Source organism: Cololabis saira, chromosome 14 (assembly GCF_033807715.1).
Source record: "Cololabis saira isolate AMF1-May2022 chromosome 14, fColSai1.1, whole genome shotgun sequence".
Classification (NCBI taxonomy): Eukaryota; Metazoa; Chordata; class Actinopteri; order Beloniformes; family Belonidae; genus Cololabis; species Cololabis saira.
The window spans coordinates 22,017,271-22,031,319 of record NC_084600.1 but is presented as its reverse complement, the minus strand read 5'-3'; the positions used below and the strand labels follow the sequence as shown (position 1 = coordinate 22,031,319).

The 14,049-nt window shown below is 41.6% G+C and overlaps 1 protein-coding gene across 2 annotated transcripts in view; it reads left to right on the top strand.

Moving 5' to 3' along the window:
* The window catches only part of zzef1 (zinc finger, ZZ-type with EF hand domain 1), a 37,881-nt gene that overhangs the window by 3,584 nt on the left and 20,248 nt on the right, over positions 1 to 14,049 (top strand). The window contains exons 6-39 of one of the 2 annotated variants that reach the window (XM_061740150.1): positions 216 to 426; positions 538 to 654; positions 1,240 to 1,418; positions 1,605 to 1,703; positions 1,793 to 1,884; positions 2,000 to 2,145; positions 2,304 to 2,409; positions 3,323 to 3,541; positions 3,904 to 3,995; positions 4,140 to 4,360; positions 5,525 to 5,658; positions 6,019 to 6,089; positions 6,187 to 6,301; positions 6,417 to 6,582; positions 6,763 to 6,884; positions 6,975 to 7,097; positions 7,388 to 7,557; positions 7,638 to 7,719; positions 7,811 to 8,012; positions 8,200 to 8,324; positions 8,468 to 8,708; positions 8,850 to 8,929; positions 9,022 to 9,112; positions 9,202 to 9,685; positions 9,798 to 9,962; positions 10,482 to 10,601; positions 10,699 to 10,723; positions 10,766 to 10,860; positions 11,048 to 11,180; positions 12,329 to 12,467; positions 12,600 to 12,765; positions 12,873 to 13,135; positions 13,474 to 13,646; positions 13,772 to 13,967. In XM_061740150.1, coding sequence (XP_061596134.1) covers positions 216 to 426; positions 538 to 654; positions 1,240 to 1,418; positions 1,605 to 1,703; positions 1,793 to 1,884; positions 2,000 to 2,145; positions 2,304 to 2,409; positions 3,323 to 3,541; positions 3,904 to 3,995; positions 4,140 to 4,360; positions 5,525 to 5,658; positions 6,019 to 6,089; positions 6,187 to 6,301; positions 6,417 to 6,582; positions 6,763 to 6,884; positions 6,975 to 7,097; positions 7,388 to 7,557; positions 7,638 to 7,719; positions 7,811 to 8,012; positions 8,200 to 8,324; positions 8,468 to 8,708; positions 8,850 to 8,929; positions 9,022 to 9,112; positions 9,202 to 9,685; positions 9,798 to 9,962; positions 10,482 to 10,601; positions 10,699 to 10,723; positions 10,766 to 10,860; positions 11,048 to 11,180; positions 12,329 to 12,467; positions 12,600 to 12,765; positions 12,873 to 13,135; positions 13,474 to 13,646; positions 13,772 to 13,967 — 5,163 coding nt within the window. Of the gene's footprint in view, positions 1 to 215; positions 427 to 537; positions 655 to 1,239; positions 1,419 to 1,604; positions 1,704 to 1,792; positions 1,885 to 1,999; positions 2,146 to 2,303; positions 2,410 to 3,322; positions 3,542 to 3,903; positions 3,996 to 4,139; positions 4,361 to 5,524; positions 5,659 to 6,018; positions 6,090 to 6,186; positions 6,302 to 6,416; positions 6,583 to 6,762; positions 6,885 to 6,974; positions 7,098 to 7,387; positions 7,558 to 7,637; positions 7,720 to 7,810; positions 8,013 to 8,199; positions 8,325 to 8,467; positions 8,709 to 8,849; positions 8,930 to 9,021; positions 9,113 to 9,201; positions 9,686 to 9,797; positions 9,963 to 10,481; positions 10,602 to 10,698; positions 10,861 to 11,047; positions 11,181 to 12,328; positions 12,468 to 12,599; positions 12,766 to 12,872; positions 13,136 to 13,473; positions 13,647 to 13,771; positions 13,968 to 14,049 lie in introns of both variants that reach the window. The other variant, XM_061740149.1, reaches the window with a different exon arrangement.

Genomic DNA, 14,049 nt, shown 5'->3' with positions numbered 1-14,049 from the left:
TTGCACAAAAACTTTCAAATCAAAGTATTGGCAGTCAGCATATTTGAAGCATTAACTTGCTTTGGGTACGTTTAACTTCCCACACTTATCATTAAAAGCTGTTTGATTCAAGCATGTCACCGTGAATCAACATCTGTTTTATGTCCCTCCACAATATTTTCACACAGCGTATTCCATCACTCAGCTAACTGCATTATCTTGTCTCCAAATCACAGATGTCCAAATCAACATTAAGAGGTGCCTGAGTGATGGATGTGATACACGGATTCATGGCTTGAAGACTCTGGGTTATCAGATAACCAAGAGTAAAGAGGTGTCTGTTTCTGATGCTTCAGCCATCTGGTACCTGTCTCTCCTCACATCTTTGGTCACCGCATCCATGGAGACCAACCCTGCTCTGGCTCAGACTGTCCTGCAGAGCACACAGTAGGATGCCATACTTGTGATTTTGAAGTTTTAGATCTCTTCCCCAGATTCCCCGATAGTCTTTTTCATTAACTGTGTTGTAAAGTTTCTTCTCTTTTTGTGACCTCCTAGGAAAGCCTTACAGCACATGCCACCTTTGTCCCTAACACCGTCATCTTCCGAGTTCCCCAAGTTCTTTTCTTTGAATGTCTTGGAGGAGGTGGATGGATTTCTTCTCAGGATAGCAGAGTAAGGACCCGCAGAGAGTTGAGGATGCTTACATCATCACAGTGAAATCAGAGTAAAATCAAAGCTGTGATTCAGTGGACTGGTGATACTTTTCTCTTTTAATAGATTTGATTATCTGCACATCCTCCCATCAGTGACAGCAGTTAATGTAACCATCAAAGTTTAAATCTTACTGCAGTCACATCATGCATACATATAATGTGTAACAATATAATCTCATCTCCGATTGGTCCATTAGCCCACTGACTACTTTTAGGATTCAGATTTGAAATACAAGTTTTATGGCTTGTATGAATCGAAAGTGCTGTACATAGAACTACATAAAAACACTCCAGATAATAACAGATGAAATAAAAGAGAGCTCACAGAAATGTTCTCCCATCATTTCAGATGTGAAGGTTCTCGTGAGGCCGTTTGAGATGGTTTCTTTGGCCAAAATATATTCAAAAGTTCAATTCAAGAATACAATATTAATCCCTAGAGGGAAATGTATTATGATGAACTAATACGACAGTAATAATTGTTTAATATGACCATGAGCAGCCCAGGAAACACTTTTGTCTTTGTTTGTTTGGTTCTGTGTAGTTGCTGTGTGAGTCCTGATGCTGAGTTGACCCTCCTGGCCTTTGCCCTGGCCAGAGGCAGTGTGGCAAAAATACTCCAGGCCCTGTCCTGCATCAGCGATCATTTGCAGAGCAAATACAAGGCCTCCTCCCTCATCGCCTCCATGGCCTCCGTCAGGCTCCGGCTACTCTATCGTAATGGTAACTTGAGCAATCAGCAGACAAAGTGCTTTGCCCACAACTCTGTCATTAGTTTAATTTGCTTTATAAAATTGCTACTACAGTTACAAAGTCATTCTTTAATGTGGTAATCATCACCTTACCCAGAATGGGATTAAAACCATTAAGATGTTTAACTTTGTAACCGAAAGTTTTGGCTCATCACAGGCAAGCCTCTTCAGCTGCACCTTCAGGCCTGCGATGTAAAGAGTAAAGAGGAGAAATCCGGACCTGAAAACATGCTTGCAGAGTCTTCCACTGGCGACGGTACCGCTCAGACCCATTACAAACAATCTTTAGTTGAAGTACAGTGTGAACACGTGGTTGTGTATTACTGAATGCTTGTTTTTCTCCAGGTTTTCTCACGGAAAGCGGGAAGAGGAAAGCCAGCGTGATCCTGTCGACGGAGGACCAGAGCAGCTTCCAGGTCACTCAGATGAAGATCAAAGTAAGATATCACCATTTATTCTACAGTTACGACCTCAGATCTGATCACAGTGAAAATGAAAGTGTAATCTGCATAACAAATCTAAAATTGTGATTTTTTTTTTTTTTGCAATAAGGTGAGAAAAGGAGCTATTGGAGCAAAATGCGGCTTAGTGTTTGCTTACAAGGAGGAAGATCCTTTCGATGCAGAAAAACATTTCAAGAGGTTCAAAAAGTATGACACATGGAGCTACAAGGACTACAAAGAGTTTGTGCAAGACAAGTAAGCTTTTTGTTTTTCTTTCTACTTAAGTAGTGTGTGCTTTTGTGATTTATAATACACATCAATCCAAACTAATATTCTCCAGATACAGTTGAGTTTGTCTGTGTTCTGCATGTCATTCAACACTTCTGCACGTCATGCTGTCATGTGACTTACAGCGTGAAGATTTCAGCGCAGAGTGAGGACGAGCCGATCGGCTGGTTTGAGGTTGAGGATGAATGGAATGATGTGGAGATCAAACTGCAGCTGTGTCGTGTCGCAAAGGTACCCCCCCACATACAACCACATTTAAGTTTTTGGGATTTTTATCTCACCCCACAACATGGTTTTACCGTATTTTGCAGACCATTAGGCGCACCGCATTACAATGCACAATATCAATGAACGGGTCTATTTTCATACATAAGGCGCAACGGGTTATAAGGCGCACGATAAAACATATATGAAGCGAAACAAAACAGTCTGGTAAATCGAATTTTATTCAACCCTTTTACAATAACTCAGAATATCAGAAAAATACACTCGATTTTAAATAATTCGTCTTCCATGAATCCACAAATAAAAAGTGGCGGAGGTATGCGTCGTAGCACGTCCTTTTCTTTGATTGGTTCATCGTTGCCAGCGATAGCGGACATCTGAAGTTAATGTGTGGTTGGATTATAATTGGATTATGATATAGACTTGAAAATTGGGTTTAGGCTAACATCTAACATGGAATAGATGTTGGACAATGGTTGCTTACCACACTACATAATTAGTTATCTAATGTTGTCTGACGTTACAACCCGTATCCAACCAAAGGACAGACTTTAATGTGTCAGCTGAACGGTACCATAATCAGTCAAGCGGAGCGGCTTCTCACTTACCAAAGTTGCACTAAAACTGCACTATTTTTTTGTGCGCAGTGTACCACATAAAATTGGTTTGAGGTCAGTAAGCATAACAAAATTCATACATAAGGTGCCCCAGATTGTAGGGTGCATTGCGGATTTTTGAGAAAAATTAAGGATTTTATGTGTGCCTTTTTAGTGTGGAAAATACGGTACTCCATTTAGGGTTTTGTTAATATAGACAGATATCCTTATCATTGCTTTGATTTTTTTTTTTTTTTTTTTTACCGTAGTTAACTTTTTAGATATTTTGTATCTCTCATTCCTCTCATTCCCTGGGCTTCTAGTTCCTGATGGTGAAATTCCTCAGCACCAGGCAGGATTCAGCCGAGCGTCTTGGCGTGCAGTCTCTGAGCTTCAGCGGCTACTCGTGCCCCGGGACGGAGCGGCTGGGAGACCTGGACGACCTCAGCGCACAGGGGGACAGCTTTGATCACGATACTGTCACTGGCCTTTGTCTGCTAAACAAAACCTTATTCTTCATACAGCAGCTGACACATGACATGGTAACTAAGCACATGCTGGATCTATAGTTGTAAATGCATTAAGATGTTGATCCTATCAGAAGTGTGATTACCATTTAATGTATTTATGTATTTATTGGTGTATATCATATGGATGTGCAGGAAACCTGTTGAGTCACATCATTTAAAAGTTGTTTACTCGATATTCTTCCTCTTTCATTGGTAGTTCACTATTGAGCAGTCAGTCTGCCCTCTTGTGGCCACTACGAGCAATTGCAACATCGCTGGTTTTAAGCACCACATAACTGTTGAATGGATGAATGAGTGCTTCACTTTTGTGAGCAGGATCCATGTTTTGTTGTTAACGACTGACAGACAGGACTCTTGTGTCTCCATATCTGCAGGATGCCTCTCACCTCAAGCAGAAGTACCTTCTGGACTTCAGTGGTCTCAGTCTGAACCTTTTCTGGAACTTCTACAATAAACTCAGGGAGATGTGAGTCATTGTTCAATTTATTTTATCTTAGCATTATACCATTTAATTATTACCCATTTTTTGTCTCACTAGTCACTGAACAGTAAAATACTCCTACCTTTCTTAATAAAGTCTCACCTGTAACTGATGTTTTCCCTGTTTCAGTGCGGAAGAGGAGGTGCTGAAGAGCATAGTTCTGCTGCTCCAGCTGATGCAGAATTGTTTTCCCACGCTGCCCAACCCACTGCAGCCTCCGGGCCTAGAGGAGAGCAGAGAGCCTGAGGACAGTGCCGCTGCAGCTGCACATCCATCCACATCCAGCAGCGAGGAGCCTCTTAATGACTCTGTGAAGCCAGTGTTGGAGCTCTACAACCATCTCTGCCACAGTAAGGACTTGCCAGCTTTCACAGAGCTTGGGGCATAATTCGTTTTTTTGGGGATATTTCTCTATAGAGATTCCATGAGCAGCAGAAGCTTGTTAGAAGGCAACGTTTGCCAATCTGTGGACATATTACCCCACATGTTTTAGATGTAACCCGAACGCAGCCTCCTCAAATGAGTCAGATCTTGTTGACCTCCCTGTAGAAGCAGCTCTACAGGTATTCATTTGAGCCAAGTGGGTTGGACCTCAGAAACATCTGCAGTACATACAGGCAATAGGGAGGGATAGCTAATTTCTTGCTCATTTCTACTGGTGCATCGCCATAGCAACTAATGAAGGGAGTCTAACCAGCACAGTAGCAGGTTCAAACCGATCTAAAAGCTCTAAAAGCTTCCCATCCAATTAATTTTCCATTAAATTGTCATTTTTTTCTCGTTTCCTTATTCAGTTTTTTTTCTTTTTCTTCTTTGAAGATGCTGCTTGTATTATGAGAGTCTCTTCTCTCTTCTGTTTGTCCAGAAGTCAAAGATTGTCCACAATTTTTGGCTCCCACTGAAAAGCATCTTCATGAGTGAAATCTCAACAGAAGGGGACACTTATGATGCTTAAAACAGAGCTGATTCCCCTAAAGCTCATTCCTATTGACTTTCATTTTTGAAATTTGGAACTGATGCTAATTCTGTATGAAAAATGTCTCTGTCCTTTTCTCCTGAAGTTTATGAGTCTGCAGCGTGTCATACTCTTCAAATTGTGAAATTTGATCTTGGTGTCCGTACCCACGTTATGGGGGAATTCTTTTAAAAGCATGTATGATTGCAGTTCATCACATTGACTTATGCTTTTATGAGGTGGCTGCGACCTTGCTCAGCTTTTATCTGCTTTAGTAGCAGCAGATGTGTTGCTTTTAGTGGTTAAAAAATCTAGAAATTCCTATAATAGTTGTGGATGATAGATTATTGCTTTTGTTATGAATATGCCATTGGAACCCCAAACCACCCTCTTAGTTGCACATAACTAGAATCAGAAAAGCTGAGTTGACCTGGAGTTTATGACCACTGTAGTGATTGGCTAAGTCGAAGCTGCTTTTAGTGTTGGCTCCAGGAATAAATAAAACAATGTTACCTTTGATCACGTTGTTGTAGTAATAACAAAAGCTTCTGTGTTTCAGTTGTGGATTGTCCGGAGGGAGAGACGGTAGTGGAAAAAGCTTCACACAAAGAAGCAGTCAAGGCCATTCTTAACGGGGCTGCTGTTTTCTTCCCCGATAAACACGACAGACGGGACAAACTCTTCCACATGATGGTGGGTTTCAAATATTTGTAACATCATGATCAACCTGATTCTTATTCAAGTTGTCACGTGGCGTAAAGAGGTCAAAGATTCCAGCGGTTTTAAATATAGATAACATCACTTTTGAGAATATTTTGCTTACTTTTTAATGTTTCATAGAAATTAAATTGTAAGATATGTAGTCATGTGGATTAAATCAGCTACATTTACCACCACAAAGGAATCAGGAAATCCTTACTTATTTATATGTGTGTTATTTATATCTGTAGTTGTGTATCTATCCGTTCCTCGTCCTTATTCTCAAACGCATTTCAGGCACAGAAATGCTCCTTTCTGAAATTCCTGTAATGGTAACAATGTCCCATTTTACAGAAAAATATTACAGAAGAAGATCAGCCAGAGTCGGTGAAGGTGACGTTTGAATCTCTCTGTAGTTACTTCAGGTAAACACGCTGTAGACATGCAACCACAGAAGAGTACTGCCACATGTATCAGATACTGTAACAGCTTCCTAACAGTAACTGGGTTTTCTCCACACAGCAACCAGGATCCAAGTGGCCTTCTCTTACTGCCACCTAAAGGAGCTCCGTCAGACTTTGACATTCATCCAATACTGTCAGTCATGGAAACTCTGCTGCTGGTGGCAACCAGAGAGGTGAGCTTTATTTTATAACCATTTATACGATCCGTCTTTTCAAAGCCTGGAAATGAAATCTGTGCATTTCTATTCTTGTTTGTCCTGATCCACTACTGTCGACTGTGTCTTTCAGTGTGAGGTCATGATGGTGGATGATAGCGCTGGAGCCAGCAGGACAGTGCTGCTATCCCTGTTCTGGGCTTTGCAAGGAAGTCTACTTTCCTGGTGCTACCTACAGCTCAAGGGTGGAGCTTCCACACCTGTTGCCATGGACCTAGCCAGAGACATCCTCCTAAAATGTGAGAAACACGGATGCTTTTGTATTTCTAACTCTTAAGATTCTCTTTTTCTGTTCCTGTTTTTAGGGCTTAGTTCTGTGTTAATAGGAGCCCGCAAATGATATGGGATCAGTCTAACATGATCAAAGAATTTCTGTATTAGTTTTACAATGAACCTTAAACATTCTTTCACACCTATAGATGTCGATCAGTTTCTGGGAAGCATCAAAGCTGTTCTGGGGTCCTTGCTGGAGAGGTACTCCTGTACTGAAATCACTGACAAGTTAGGCAGTTCCATCTTAGCCACCATCTTCAGACAGCTGGTAATATATACTTATCTCCTGATTTTTATTGACACAAGTTTTAAAGAGAGCTGTGCTGAAACAGTGTGACATTTGTTTCACTCCTGGTAGATGATCTTCCTCCTGGAGCTGTGCTCTTTGGATATCCCCCACAGTGTGTTGCTGAAAAGCTTCTCTTCTCTGGTTGAGCTACTCAAAAGCTTATCAAGTGATACTGGAGACATCTTTTCTAAGGTCAGTGACCACAGATCTACAACAGATTTGCATAGACCGTCATTCCACTGTAGGAGTATTCATGCAGTGTTTGGAGCATGGATGTTTGCAATTTACTAAAACTGCTGCCAGGAATCATTCAAATTCTTTACTGAAGTACATGTAGGATTTTCAGGGGACAGATAAATGTATATGAAATTAAAATACTTGACTAAAGTATCTTAACAGTGTACTTAATTACAATACTTAAGTAGTTTCACTTAGTTATACTTGAGTTCAGACTGAAACACACATTGACATGTCACTGTAAGGTGGATCAAGAGAGCTGGCACCAACCTCAGCAGCCGGTGGTGCTCAGGACCTGGAACATGGAGTCTCCTCACAACTATGAGAACAGCCGGCACGAGACCACCATCTTTGCCTGTCCTGGTGCAACCTCTTTTCAGGTGGAATTTGATGAACGCTGTGAGACGGAGAAGAGGTGACTGATGATACACTTTCAAATCCTTCCTTTTTTTTTCTTAGATTTCCAATGATTAACAAACACCTTGATATTCACAGATACGATTATCTAGAATTCACCGACTCTAGAGGAGGGAAGGTGCGCTACGACATGAAGGTTGGAACTGAGAAATGGCCAAAGGTATGTGCTGGAAATCATTCAACGATCACTGTTCAGAATGGGGTTGTTTCTGAAGTCCTTTAAATATCTGCATGTCTCTGTGCTCCTGCAGAAGGTGACCTTCGATGCCGGCCCTCAGCTGCAGTTCCTCTTTCATTCTGATAGCAGCAATAACGAGTGGGGTTACAAGTTCACTGTAACAGCCCTGGGTCTACCTGACATCACCCTGTCCTGGATGTCTGACCTGCAGCTGCTGGTGGCACGCCTGATGGGTCGCCTGGCGTCCAGAACGCTGGCACTGAAATCTCCTTACGGTGAGACCAGCCATGACCAGACAAGTTAGGAAGCATATGTGTTGAACCCAATCAACATTTCCCGCATCTTATGGAATGATACATTTTCAGGCTGTTTCCAAATGGATCTTATTTTTTACTTACTTCTGTTTTAGACAATTGATTGTAGCTTGAGATGCTGATATTTGTTGGTCACTGTCCACTACAGAGATTCGCACTGTGAAAGAGCTTCCACCAGGAAAAATGTCCCATGTTCAGTCTTCACCTCTATGGAAACCCATCCTGCGACATGGTTTGTGTGAAACAAATCGGACTAAGACGGCCCAAGATCAGGTAAGGCCGAGCCTGTTCGGTCCAGCGACAGTCTGTACAAGTGGTAATAACAATATTAATAATGATGATAATAATAATACTGCACTGTGAAGTAACCTCAACTTAAAATATATATATATATATATTCTTTTTCCATGTTGTAGACGAAATTGTGGACTCCTGATGAGTTAATGGTGTTCCTGGAAGATTTTGCACGCTGGAACCCTGCCCAAGAACAAACAGACAGTAGAACAGAATTAATGAGGACCCTAATGCAGTCTTGCAGAAGACAGCTGTTGAGAAATGAAATTGCAGTTGGAGCAAAGACAGACCAGGCTGTAAATGCCATTTGGGCAGCAATGGTATACCACACACCGGCCCTCAACCAGGCCCTGAACAGCTACGGTAATCACTGTCTACAACCAGCTGCTGCAGAGCAGAAGATGTTTAGTTTGTTCAGTTTTTAAACATTTTTTTTTATTCTGTCATAATGATTCTGTGTAGTTACTTGGCTGATCTGTCCACTTGGTTATCCTGTCTGTGCAGTTAACCAAGAGTGCAAGTCCTGTCTAAGTGAGGAGTTTGTGCAGGTGTATACTCTGGCAGACAGCATCAGAACATGGATGGTGGGTGTTACAGACACGATTTCTATTCCTGTTGTTTGTCTGCTCTTGATTATGTTCCTGAACTGCTGTTGGGATTTTTAACTTGTCCTCAGTTGGAGATGAAGCAGAGATACTTAGTTGGCAAATTGAACGTTCCTGATGACAAAGAGGGGGTTCAAGAAGAGGTTACCATGGAGACACTTGGTGAGGATTCCAGCTGATATATTTCTAAACCTCAGCTGGTTAGTGTTATTATGCTAATTTCTTCTATTTTTGTATTTTATTCGCTTCAGCTGAGATGTGCATTGAGAAGAGCCTCTTGCTGTTTCGGTTTGCTCCATGTGGAAAACCGTGTCAGGCCAGCGAGTCTTCCAAAGCCACAAAGGGCAGCGCTCCGCTGATTCTCCGCTCAAATTCAGTTTCAGAAAGTGACTTCCAGGCAAGCTCCTCTGTGAGCACTCAGACTGGAGGCTGCGAGGAGGGCAATGAGGTCAGGACGGGCCCGACTCCATCCTGTACTCAGGGTCCTGCCTCATCCTCCTGCGAACACGGCAAACAAGGCCTCAGGGGCTCCACAGAGAGTCTTGCCTCGCAGCCAGCGGAGCCGGCCTCACCTTCGACATTCCCCCGAAAAGCCCCGTTCAGCCGCTCACGCCTTCGTCTCCTGTCCTGCCGCTCCATTGAAGAGCCCCGCCTGATTTCCTCCGTCAAGGATCACTACCCAATACTGAAACACATCCTAAACTTCATAAAGGACCAGGCCCTCACAACGGCAAGGTAACTGATTTTCTTTTTTAGTTTTTTAACAGCTAAATGAGAGTGAAATGCTGTTACAGTGTCTGTAGGTCACGCCATACAGAAATAATTCACCTGGTTCCTGTTCTTGTAGCATCCTGCACACCCTGGCCCTGAACAAAGCGCAGGCCATGAGCATGTGTAAGGTGCTGGAGATGGTTCGGCAGTGTTTACGATCCCTGGGACAGCCACACCTCTTTCAAGCTCCCTGTATCCTGTTTCTTCAGGAGCTCCTGGCGTGTCAGAAAGACTTCACCAGGTACGTCTGCAGAATCCCTCTGTTTTTTTTGTTCCAGGGTGACAGTAGTGGATCAGAGATTAATGAACTGCAGTTCTGTGACGTTGTCTTGATACTGAAAAAAGAGGAAAAAAAACACCACAAATGACTGGTCACTAATGTCCATTTTACATTTCTAATGTACTGTCATTAACGTTGAACTATTTATTAAGATTCACTCGTAAAAAATAAAACAGTTAATTGAATCTATAATTTGGCTATAACTGAGGCATTTTCTTAACCACTGTAAATATTATAGAACAGTTTCCATAATGTCCCAAAGAATAACAACATTAATTGTTTGCTTAGACATCTGCTATTGATGAAACAATCATTGGGAAGTTATTTCATCTTTGAAGACTGCTGTATTTACTGGTATCAGGATGACGGTTCAAAACAGGTCAATTAATAGTTATATTCTGAGATTGAGATAAGTCATCTGTTAAAGTCACATGCTGACATATGAACTCGCACGTAACGCCCTTCCCTTTTCTTGTTCAGTTATTTCTCTCAGCTGTCAGACAGTGGGCAAAATCTTGGAGAAGAGGTGAGGAGTTCCTACCATCAGCTGGTGCTCATGCTGGTGGAGGCTGTGCAAGGCTTCAGCAGCCTCAATGAAAAGTAAGTGGATTTTCCTGGAACTCGGAACCAAGAAGTAAAAAGCAAATGCAGGTGTGAAAGTGCATGCGGTAACATCGTCCTGGTTGCTGCCCTCCAGAGCTCTGCTTCCGGCCCTCTCATTTGTGCAGACCTGCTTGTTGCACCTCCTGGACATGAACTGGGAGGTGCAGGACCTCCCCCTCTTCCTGAGTATCAAGCTTCCAGACCTTCTACTCAGCATGTCCCAGGAGAACATCAGCATTCATGACGTTGCCATCAGGTAATCACCAGACTCCATATCTGATAATAAGACAATGTGAATGAAATGCATTTTTTGGCTTTTCAGATGATTATTGCAATAGTACAAATGTCTGAGCACAAAGTTGCTTTATGAATCATGAGTATATTGTTTGACATTTTAAGAGATAGGTACAATGATTATTTCTGTGTTTGAAATTCATCTTCAGTCAATGGACAGAAGAGGATGAGATTGCAGACTACAAGAAGAACCAGGAGTGGATGGATGAGTGTATGGATGGCATGTTTGAGAAATGGTACGACAAAATCGATGAAGAAGACGCCATGGAGGACAGGAGGAAGGTACATCCCCTCCACAAAAAAAAATAAAACAACTTGAGACATTGACAAACATGTGTCTGAGCTACATGGAAGCTTTTAATCAATGTTCTGTCTTATGTAGCCTTAAAGATGGACCAGACACTCTTCTGTCGTTTAGAGGAAATACAAAATCATTTCCTTTTTTTTCTTATAAAACATGACAGCATGGCAAAAGAGACATCTTATTTATACAATCTCTGTAACTGATAGAAATATGGTACACTTTGTAAAACAACCACTAACTAGGACAAGCTGGGATGATGTTGAGACTGTAAATTATTAAAAAAAAAGTGATTTTATATTAAAACTTCAGTGTTGGATGTATCGTACTTGATACATGAATTTCTGAAATCTCTGTATCACCCTCATAATTAAAAAAAAAATACCGGTACAGTAAAATAGTAACTTTATACAATAGAGAAAAATAAAAGAAGATACATGAAATTACCCAATGTTATTACAATTATACAAAACATTATGAATAAGAAAAGACATTAAAGTTTTTTTATTGCAAGATATAATAAAAACTTCAAAAATTTAAATAAGAATAAAGGATTTTCTCTGTATTATTTCATGTCATTTAGTTGTAGACTGTGTGAATTCAAGATTTTTTTTATCTCGTCAGCTTTATTCATTTGATAATAAACATCGGTTTTTACATGTCAAGCTTATAACTCACTCAAAAAAAAAAATAGAATAGAAGCAGTATAAAGGAAGTTATGAGGGGGGTAAAAAAGAAAAAAAAAGACATCTCAACCGAGCTGATTGTAACAGTGACGTGGAAGGCTGAGTCTGAGGAGCAAAGATGGGCAGAAGATTTCCTCTTTGCAACAATGATCTTTTTCCAGGATCAATCAACCACAAACACTTCTAAAGCTGATATCGTCAATACAACAAAGTGTGTCGAGCACTGTGAGCGAGAAAGACTGGCATTGTTGCATAGTGCTAAAAGTTTTGTTGCATCTCTTGTTTTTTTTGTAAGTGTGTTATGCTCCTGAAATGTAGGAAGGGATGTTTATTAATTAAATGAAGTTTCTGGGGCAAAATATGAAATATTTTGGGTTCGTCTGTCTAAAATGAAATGGCTCTAAATAACTAAATATATTTGCTTTATTCCACCCTCTCGATAGATGCACATGTTCATAGCCCGCTATTGCGACCTGCTCAATGTGGTGATCTCCTGTGATGGCTGCAAGAGAATGGCGCCCTGGCACCGTTACAGATGTGTGCAGTGCATGGATATGGACCTCTGCAAAACCTGCTTCCTCAGTGAGCACATACATTATAACGCATGAACAGTTACAGCACAGGGACCAAAAACCAACAAAATTAGTCAAAATAGTTGTTTTTTTTCCCCCCAAAAGTCAAATATCTCAAGCAAAAAGTGTGTTTTGTAACCAGGTGGTGCAAAGCCTGAAGGCCACGAAGATGATCATGAAATGGTGAATATGGAGTATGCCTGTGACCACTGCCAGGGGCTCATAGTAGGCAGCAGGATCAACTGCAACGTTTGCGAAGACTTTGACTTGTGTTTTGGTTGTTACAATGCCAAGAAGTATCCTGACAGGTATTTTATTTCACTCTAATCCTTTTAAAGCACACTTTTATTTAATGGTGTACTGGATTGGTATAAACCTTTTTTTTTTTTCTTCTCGTTTCCGTGCTCATCTTTAGTCATCTGCCCACCCATCGGATCACTGTGTACCCAATGGTGACGATACGACTCAGTGACCGCCACCGTCTGATCCAGCCTTACATCCACAACTACTCCTGGCTGCTGTTCGCTGCTTTGGCCCTGTACACGTCAGAGCTGAGCAGTGAGAGGAAGGTGGAGGGGGAGGCTTTGGAAAGTAAAACCCTGGAACAGGCCTCTTTACTGCAGACATGTTGCTCTCAACTCATCACTGAATGTCTACTCAAGGGACAGACTGGGAAAGGTAAGCCCAAAGTAGATTTAAAACAGAACAACAGTAATAAGAAACTTTTTTTGAAGAGATAGTCTTGGACAGACCCATATGAATAGGTTCCTTCATCCAGTCTTGTAATAAGTTTTGCCAACCAGTTCCAGCTTCAGGTTTCTTTTACGGTCTTTAGACATTTCCATCCAACCCTCTGTAGAAAAAAAGCATGATGTGTAAACTTCCCTTAAAACAAAAACTGTTGGCATTGTGTGAGATGAGTATTTCATCATAGCACCACTTTTCAGTATATCCACAAACCTGGACTACAAAGTGACGTTATTTGACTCTTTTGCCCTTGGTTTTCACACTTGTAGGTCTCCGTTCTTCAGCCTTGCTTGCTTTGCTCTCCTCCAATGAGTCGGCTTCAGACAGCGAGTTGTGTCCAGTTTCTCCCGAGTCCTCTCAGGAGGTCAGCACGGCCACCGACACTTCTTCACTTCCTGGCAGCACTGCAGCGATCTGCTCCCCATCATCTCCCAAGGAACAGGTGAGAATAAAACTCATGCCAAATGTAGACTAAAACATTTAGATTATGTTTAAAAAAAGAAATGGACAAAGTTGTAATACCTTTGTTGTGATTTTAGTATTTTAACAGTATCCTTTCACCACCAGAATAAACCATCAGGTAAGGAGAAAAAGGTAAAAGAGGTGAGCTCTCCTCCCGCTGGTCCTCCAGAAGAGACGTTCCTCCCAAGCGCCGAAGAGTCGAACAGAAAGAAGCTGGTTACTCAAGACACCCTGGATTCTTCTAGCCTCAGCAAGACTCCATCCGTGTCCAGCGAGGATCCTCTCTCTCCTGTGGTCCGACGTAAGTGCTAAGATTACTCCCATCAGGCTGCTTGCAGTACAGCTTGCTGTCTGAAACCGACACTTATGTCTTCCTCTTTTAA